General features: G+C 57.5%; 1 protein-coding gene across 2 annotated transcripts in view; it reads right to left on the bottom strand.

Moving 5' to 3' along the window:
* The window catches only part of STAT3 (signal transducer and activator of transcription 3 (acute-phase response factor)), an 8,280-nt gene extending 89 nt beyond the window's left edge, over positions 1-8,191 (bottom strand). The window contains exons 1-22 of one of the 2 annotated variants that reach the window (XM_009705348.1): positions 8,054-8,191; positions 7,325-7,469; positions 7,064-7,162; positions 6,510-6,605; positions 6,344-6,425; positions 5,827-5,921; positions 5,467-5,618; positions 4,858-5,016; positions 4,639-4,731; positions 3,802-3,861; positions 3,491-3,520; positions 3,274-3,367; positions 3,142-3,189; positions 2,809-2,892; positions 2,615-2,713; positions 2,297-2,432; positions 2,026-2,078; positions 1,842-1,936; positions 1,378-1,517; positions 788-1,003; positions 486-528; positions 47-157 (exon numbers count right to left, since the gene is read on the bottom strand). In XM_009705348.1, coding sequence (XP_009703650.1) covers positions 47-157; positions 486-528; positions 788-1,003; positions 1,378-1,517; positions 1,842-1,936; positions 2,026-2,078; positions 2,297-2,432; positions 2,615-2,713; positions 2,809-2,892; positions 3,142-3,189; positions 3,274-3,367; positions 3,491-3,520; positions 3,802-3,861; positions 4,639-4,731; positions 4,858-5,016; positions 5,467-5,618; positions 5,827-5,921; positions 6,344-6,425; positions 6,510-6,605; positions 7,064-7,162; positions 7,325-7,469; positions 8,054-8,181 — 2,258 coding nt within the window. In that variant the 5' untranslated portion in view covers positions 8,182-8,191. The remainder of the gene's footprint in view (positions 1-46; positions 158-485; positions 529-787; positions 1,004-1,377; positions 1,518-1,841; positions 1,937-2,025; positions 2,079-2,296; positions 2,433-2,614; positions 2,714-2,808; positions 2,893-3,141; positions 3,190-3,273; positions 3,368-3,490; positions 3,521-3,801; positions 3,862-4,638; positions 4,732-4,857; positions 5,017-5,466; positions 5,619-5,826; positions 5,922-6,343; positions 6,426-6,509; positions 6,606-7,063; positions 7,163-7,324; positions 7,470-8,053) is intronic. The other variant, XM_009705349.1, reaches the window with a different exon arrangement.
* Between the last annotated feature and the right edge of the window lie 137 nt (positions 8,192-8,328).

Genomic DNA, 8,328 nt, shown 5'->3' with positions numbered 1-8,328 from the left:
ACATCCAGCCCCCTCGCAGGTGCCAGGCCCCCCCCCAGACTCACCGAGCTGCCCTCCTGCGTTGGCCTCTGCTCCCTCGCTGCTGTTGCCAAACTGCATGAGCGAGTCCAGGGTGCGTGGGGACATGGGCAGGTCGATGGTGTTGCTGAAGGAGGTGCTGCCGGAGGGAGGAAGAGAAAAGCACAGAAACCTCTGGAGTCAGGGCCCGGCCGGAGCTCTCAGCACCCTCCCTCCCCGCCCCCGGGCCCCAGGGCACGGCTCAGCCAGTCCCAAGAGCTCTCCAGAGGAAAGGGGCCCCAGGAGGGGGAGAACAAGCCTGCGGTCAGAGCCTGGCTCAGCCCCTGCGGTCCCCCCCTGCTCAGGCTGGGGAGCCTCAGGGCACCCAGGCAGAGTTTGGGCAGCCGTGGGAAGGAAACCCTCTCAAGTGAGGCTGAGCACACAAATGACCCCCCAGGACTCACAGCCACCCCCCCAGGAGCACTCACGGGGTGACACAGATGAACTTGGTCTTCAGGTACGGAGCAGCACCTGCAGAGGAGCAAGCAGCCTCGTCACCAGCTGCCAGAGATGAACCCTGCTCTCCTCCCCCTCCGGAGCGCAGACCTGCAGACAGCACCCACCCTCCCAGCCCCTGCGCAGCCCTTGCTGCCCGCACCCCACGAGGACCCCACCGCTAGTCCCACACTGTGGCTGTGCCTACAGGAATCTGGCTGGTGACGACTCTTCCACCAGTGCTGTCCCTGGAGCTTCCCCATGACACAGGGCTAGAGCGCAGAAAGTCAACGACTACCTGAGTCAGTAGCTTCAGAGTGCTCCTGGCTCTCAGAGCGGCAGTACTTCCCAAACGCCTCCTCCTTGGGGATGTCTGGGTACAGGTACACCAGGGGGGACACCAGGATGTTGGTGGCATCCATGATTTTGTAGCCCATGATGATCTCCGCAAATGACATGTTGTTCAGCTGCTGCTTGGTGTAAGGCTCCACAGACTGGATCTGAGTCTTCCCTGTACAAGGAGACTTTTGACACAGAGCAAGACACCCGCGTTCCTCAGGCAAAGGCAGGGCCTTCCTCAAACACCCCAAGGCAACAGGGACCAGATCAGCCTGGGGCCGTGCTCAGCCTCACAAGGCACCCAGCAGACCACAGGGCAGGTTTCAGTGCCACAGAGAACTGCCCTACATGGGCAGCACACAGGCAGGGACAGCCAGGAGGCAGAGACCAGCAAAGGGCACCCAGGCTCAAAGAGTTAGCCTAGGCAGAAGGCTTGTCAGGACAAGAACAAGGGTCTTACCAGGGGGTCCCAAGCCCCCTTCAGAGCCAGAAATGTTGGCTGAGCAAGGCACCGCACCCAGGGCAGCGAGGGGGAGTGCAACGTACCACTGATATCCTTCTCCACCCACGTGAAGGTGATGCCGCCTTCCTTGCTGCTCTCGCTAAACCGCAGCAGGAAGGTTCCTGGAGGCTTGGTGCTCAGGATGGCTCGCTCCCGCTCCTTGCTGATGAACCCCATGATGTACCTGGGCAGCAGGAAGCAAGGAGAGCAAGAGTGGGCCAGGATACCAGGGCAGCCATTCCAGGATGTGAACCCTGCCAGCTCTCTGCACAGCATCAGGCAGCAGCAAGACCTGACCCAGCCACTGGCAGAGCCACTGACGTTTTAAGGATTCCCAGGTGGGTCTTCACTCTGAACCAGCCAACGGGGCCTGGACAGAAAAAGCATCCCAGAAGAGCCCACCTGCACCTGGACAAGGCACCCCACTCCATCAGCCCAGGACTTGTGGGACCCCTCCCAAAGCCCAGCCCAAACAAGGGTCTCTGGACCAACGCTGGCCAAGTCTCACCCTTCGTTCCACAGTGCCAGGATGTACTTTTTCACCAAGTCAATGATGTTGTCCAGCCAGACCCAGAAAGAGAAGCCTTTGCCAGCCATGTTCTCCTGAGGAAGAGGGCAGAGAGGCTGTGAGCATGGCTTGGAGGAAAGGAACAGTCAAGGGAAGGTCCTCCAGAGAACAGTGGGAGTTATACCTTGCAGAACTTGGCCCAGGTGATCTGACAGCCAGAATAATTCACACCTGGCCCTGGCACAGAAGAGAAGCATCAACATTTAGAGAGAGCCGTTCTTCCAAAGACACCATTTCCAGGGAACAACCCGAGGTTTGTGTTGTTTGGGAAAAAAACAAGCAACTGAGAATTATAGCTCCCCTACCAAACACAATCTTGCTCCTGTATTGCATTTACAGATGGGGAACCACCCCGAGTGACAGCAGGGACAGGCAGGACACCCACACTGGGTTACCTAGAAGTTTTTCTGCCAGTGTTGTCAGCTGCTCAATGCTGAGGCCACGCTTCGTGGTGGAGGAGAACTGCCAGCTCAGCACCTCTGCCACCTGGTCCCAGGTCCCGATCGGGGGCTTGGTGAAGAAGTTCACATTCTGCATGAGGGAAAACACAGCCCTGAGCAGGACGTGGGACAGAAGCTGGGCCAGGTCCTGCCCCAGCCATGCTCCCAGGCCACAGCTTCCCTGTCCCTGCCTGCAGCCTGCCTGCTGGGACACTCTGGTCCCAAAACCAGCACTGCTGCTCTGTCAGCTGACCCCATAGCTCCCAGACCTACCTTGGGGTTGTTGGTCAGCATGTTGTACCACAGGATGGATGCCCAGGCATTGGGCATCTGGCAGATGTTGGAGATGACCACCACAGGCAGCGAGTGAGTCTGCAAAGACAGGATGTGACCACAGGCTGGGCCATCTCACAGGGCTCCTCTGCATCCAGACCCATGGCCTTGACAGGCAGTAACCCACAGCTCACCTCCAGGTCTATCTTCAGCCCCTGGTGATACACCTCTGTCTCGAAGGTGATGAGGTGCAGCTCCTCGGTGACTATCAGCGAGGCCTAGGGTGGAAGATGACACAATGAGCACGCAGGAGACACATGCCCTCAGCCTGACACATGGCCATCAGGCCCAACGCTGCTGCTCAGGTCTGGGTGGAGAGGGCTGGTCTGGCAGCTGCCAACACACCCAAGGGTGCCTGCGGACTCCCCCTCTTGGGGCAGGGCTCCCACTTCCCCTCATGGCTCAACAGGGAGTGACAAAGAGCTGCCAGCAAAGGGCTCTCCTACCCAGGGGACCCTAGCACTTACATCGCAGTTGGCTCTGCCTCCATTACCGCATCGTTGCTCCCGCAGGGTCTGCAGTCAGAAAGAACAGGCTGAAGCAACACCATCATGGCACATGGCCTTAACAGGAGCAGGCTGAGAGCTCGTGGTACCTACCAGGTGCTTGAACTCTGCTGAGAGGCTGCCATTGTTTGACTCCTCCATGTTCATGACCTTGGTGTTTGTCCCCAGGATGTTAAACTTCCGGGACCTCAAAAGAGGAAAGACAAGAGCGTGGCTGACAGGGCCCTCTCAGAGTGAACGTGCAGTAGGATGTTTGCCAGGATTAAAAGCAGAAGAAAAAAAAAAAACCAAACCAAAACATTGCACTTACCCCCGAAGTGCTGCAACATCCCCGGAGTCCCTAGGAAAGGGGAAAGAGGCATGTGGTCATGGCCACAGCGTTCCCACCCCGATGCAGACAAGCTGTGGGGCTGGCTGCATCACAACATCAAGTCCTACAAGCCCCTGAGGCTGTCCCCCCAACATGTCAATGAACCCTTGGGACCCAGCAGCACCCTGCCCTTCTACTGGGGGTCACACTGGCCTTCGGTGCAGGGATGGAGCCTGACCCAACAGCAGCAGGAACAAGTCCCGCTCCAGTAACCCCACTGAACACCACCAGGATCAGAGCACAGGACTCACTTGTCAATGCAGACTTTAATTTTCAGCTGATAGTTCAGCTCTGGAAACTTGACCAACAACCTGCAAAGAGTCAACAGATGCAGAGTGTGAGCGTGAACATCCTGCACACGGAAACAACTCCACTTCAACGCAGCATCTGGCACAGACTGCAGAACAGCTGTGTGGACAGCAGTGCTATGTGCATCCCCCAGAAGGCAGCACCATGGTTTACACCACAAAGTTCATGGGGACATGGTATTACCCAGCTCCTCTGGAGTCCCTGAGCCCGTCTGCAGGCAGACCTGTGACCTGTCAGCCCCAACACCTGTCCCCAGAATCGGGGAGCTGCTGATGCTCCCCTGAGCATCCTGAGGAGGGCTCACTTTGGCCACTGCCCACACCAGGCAGACACCTGCTCTGAACAAACACCCTCCACACTGCTCTGTGGCCAGATGCTGCCACATACCAAGGAGCAATAGAGGCACAGCTGGGAGATGGTGAAGAAGTTCCAGGCAGAGCCTGGTGTCAGAGCTGCCTCTCAGCTGGCCTGCGATGCGCTGACGCTTCCTGCCACCCCCCACCCCTGCAGCGGGATTTACCAGAACCCTGGCTGCCTCCAGGAATGCAGCAGAGCCCCAGCCAGCAGCCGCCATCCCTGCCCTGAGTCACAGCAGGCAGTAGTCCAGCAGGGCCAGCCTGCTGGGATTCATTCCCTCCCAGCACCAGCGCTCCCTAGACAAGCTGGAGGCTGCATCCGCACCAGCATCTTCCTCGGAGAGAGATCCTGCTTTGCTTTCCCCTGCACAGCTCCTTTCCCTCACCCGTAGTGCAGCAGAATCGTAGGGGCCAGCGACCCACCTGACTTTGGTGGTGAACTGCACACCAGTTTTGATGACCAGGGGCCGGTCAGGGTGCATGGGCATGCAGGGCTGCCTCTCCACGACGAAAGCACTGTGGGTCAAAGGCACAAGAACCACAGTCAAACCCCCGGCCCAGCCCAGCACACTCACTGCCCACTCCTGCACCCACTGCCTCTGACCAGGGGACTGCCCACAGCTCCCTCCCAGCCCTCGGCACCTTTTCATCAGGTTCCTGAACAGCTCCACTATCCGCTCCTCCAACATCGGCCGGTGTTGGACAATTGGGTCCCCCTTGTAGGACACTTTCTGCTGTAGTTCTTCCAACTTCTTGATCTGCTGCCGGGTCTGTAGCTGTGATTCAGCAAGAGAGGTTATCCTAGGGGAGCAGGAAGAACCAGTGTTAGCTCTGGCCACGGAGCCCTGCACGGTCCCAGCCTGCGGAGTCCTCCTCTTCCCTCACTTGTGCGAGGGAGGATGCTCTCCGTACCAAACCAGCAGAGAACAGAACACGTCTATGGCTCCCAGCTCAGCGCATTTTTCTAAGCCATGCATTACAAAAGAAACCTTCCCGCGCCCAAGTTCTGCAGACATACACCAGAAACAGGAACTTTGCACAGCAGTCCTAAAATCCCACAGGCCTGGTGGTAACCATTCCAGCACTAGTACCCACTATCAAGGATCAGTCCAACGAGTGGTTTCCATTTATGTTTGCAGGCACCAGAAGCCATTTTGCAATGATGCTTCCAGAGGTAAAGAGCTCATTTCCACTGCAGGTGTTTGAATGCCACCTCTCTAGGGACTGATGCAACCACCAGCCAGCTCTTACCAGTTCTCAAGCCGGTCTAAGCAGATATTCGGTGGGCCGCCAATGCAGGCGATCTGCTGCCGTCTCTTCCAGTCTGCAAGTTCCTCATCTGCCAGCATCTTCTGCACATACTCCATGGCTGACAGCAGTCCAGCCAGCTCGCTCACAATACCCTGTCAAAAAAGAAAGAAGAACTTTCAGCACCCTCTGACTCCCTCCAATATCTGCAAGTTTCACATTCACAGACAAGGAGGAAGCCACCGAGGGCTGTTTCCAGTGTTGCTCTCAGTTCTGGCTGTGCAGGAACACCAAACTCACACCCCAGAAAAAGGGTACACTGCACCCCAGAGGGATCTGGAAGGCCAGATATGCACGACATACCCTTCGCATTTGGTCCAGTGCCGTGAGCATCTGTTCCAGCTGTTGCATTTTCTGCCGGGTCACTGACTGATTGTTTCCATTCAGATCCTGCATGTCTGTGCAGAGAGGTGAGAAAGCTACAGCCAGGCACATGGACTCCTCCTGCCCTCCCAAGCATCACACAAACATATGACTTCCACTGCAAAGGAGCAGGCACCCTAGAAAGCCTTCAATAGCTAAGCGGCCATCTCACACAGTCTCTAAGCACCTTGCTGGCTTTCCTACATGCATAGCAGCCCTATCACCTTCACAGGCCATGTCTTTGTTCACAGGCAGAGCTCTGGTTCAACTCCCCTGGAGGCAGTGTCAGTTACAGAAACAAAAGACAAGGTTTCTCCAATTGCCCTGCAAATGCCCTGAGCCTAAGCCACCCTTCTTGCTTGGAGAGGAGGCACCAGGAGGGCTGGAACATGCCCTCCAGCAAGTTTCCTTGCAGGAACACACTTTGGTTTGCCAGATGCTAATGAGCTTCCATTACCTCCTTGGCTTTTCAAAGTCTTGTAGTTAAAATCAAAGTCATCCTGGAGATTCTCCACCACTTTCATCTTCTGCTCCAGATCCTGCAAGGCAAGAGATGTGGATTTATTCAGAGCACTAAATCACCAGAGCAGGGAAAAGAGAAGGTGCCTAGGCAGCACACATACCTGCACCCTCTTCCTCACATCCTGCAGATGCTGCTCTAACATCTGCTGCTTTTCTGTCACGACAGCCGCTGTCGGATGTGTTGCCTGTCCCCCTTGCTGCAGAGGAGTCAAAGAGGGCATTAGAACAGGGCCACGACCCAGGGATGCTCCCCTCCCAGCCTGTGGACGTTTTGCAGGAAGCGTCTTCACCCCTCTCACTAACAAAAGCCAGCACAGCTGGCTGCTTGCTTGCAGCATTAGCTCCAGGGCTGCACAGCAAGGTGCACGGTACAGAGCACACCCCAAGCAAGAGAGAGAGGAGAGATGGATGCACAAAGCTAACAGCCACCCCAGGCAGACAGCACCCAGGCAGCACCCTGGCGGGAAGCAGCTGCTGCCCAGAGAGAAGTTATTGGCCACCGCAGCTGGACCATCCTTCAGCACAAAGCAGCTTTTGCTACCGAAGGAAGCAAGTGGGGAGCTTCGGACTGCAGTTTCCCTACCGTACCAAGCGCCCCCATAGTGCTGCTGGGCAGGTGGCAGGACGGATGCCCCAGGACACCCGGGCCACTGACCTGGGCTGCGGTAGCAGCTGTCTGGAGGAGTCGGGACTCTTCCCACAGGCAGCGAGCCACGATGCGGGCTATTTCCATTGGCTTCTCCAAGTATCTGCTCTGTAAAAGGTTCAAACCCCCAAGGTTAGCAGGCACAATGTAAGTCCTGGAGCCTCCACGTTCTTTAGGGTTGTGGGTCGCATGCTACGCCAAGGAAGCCATTGGGACTTCCACAGGCTCCCTCCGTACCTACCCCTGCCAAACCAGCACTTCCCATCTCACCTGCAGGAACTGCTTGATGCGCCGCAGGTTGTGCTGGTACAAGACATTGAACTCCTGCAGGAAGCGGCTGTACTGCTGGTCGATCTCCCCCAGCAAGTTGTGGAACACCAGCGTGGCGTGCGACTCCTTGCTGGCAGCGTACGCCCTGTGCGAGGGAATGCAGGGTCCTGGGTGCCCAGCACAGGGGAAGGGGCAAGGCAGCGCAAAAGGCAGGGCAGCTCTGCTCACACCTGCCGTCCCCCATGCAATTTAACTCCCCAGCCATCTTCCTAACCTGTGCCACAGCAGGCCTGACTTGCTTCATGCCAATAAACTGAGCCCTCAGACTGCACCAGCAAGGGCAGAGCGACAGCGAGGTTTTGGATTCAGCCTCACAGTCTGGCCTCAAGCCAGGCAGACAGTGCACGTGAGCACTTCACCAGTCCCACATGCTCGCTGGATGGGATCCGGGAATCGGTGCTCTGTGTCAGCCTCATTTACAACGTAGGTCAACGTAAGTCAGGCCTGGATGGGGACACCTCCACTTTGGAGCTCCCCTTTCTCCTGGTCCAGGGTCTGACACCATGTGCAGAGTTCCACTCCCCTTTGCGCCACACAAGCCTCAGGGAGGAAGACCAGTCCTGCCACATCGAGAGCCCAGGGAAAATGGCCGAGCTCCTCCAGACCTGCTGCCACCCCAGAGTGGGTGTCCGAGCAAAGTCCCCACGCCGGCGTTTCGCAAGGCCTTACCAGTCCTGGCTTTCAATCCATGGGGCCAGGAACTGCCGGAGCTCCATGGGAAAGCTGTCACTGTAGAGCTGGTGGAGCTGCTCCAGGTACCGCGTGTCGAGCTGCTGCAGCTGGTTCCACTGCGCCATCCTGGCCAGCTCCGGAGACCTGGTGGGATGGGCACATGTGCTGCTCAGAGCTGGCACCCGGGAGCCTCCGGGCTCCCTCCTGCCAGCCGTTTGGCAGGACCCAGGCACAACTGCTGCTGCCCTTTGGGAAAAGCTGATGGGGCCAGA

Source organism: Cariama cristata, unplaced genomic scaffold (assembly GCF_000690535.1).
Source record: "Cariama cristata isolate BGI_N322 unplaced genomic scaffold, ASM69053v1 scaffold30118, whole genome shotgun sequence".
NCBI classification, from domain to species: Eukaryota; Metazoa; Chordata; class Aves; order Cariamiformes; family Cariamidae; genus Cariama; species Cariama cristata.
This window is presented reverse-complemented; position numbering and strand designations above follow the sequence as displayed.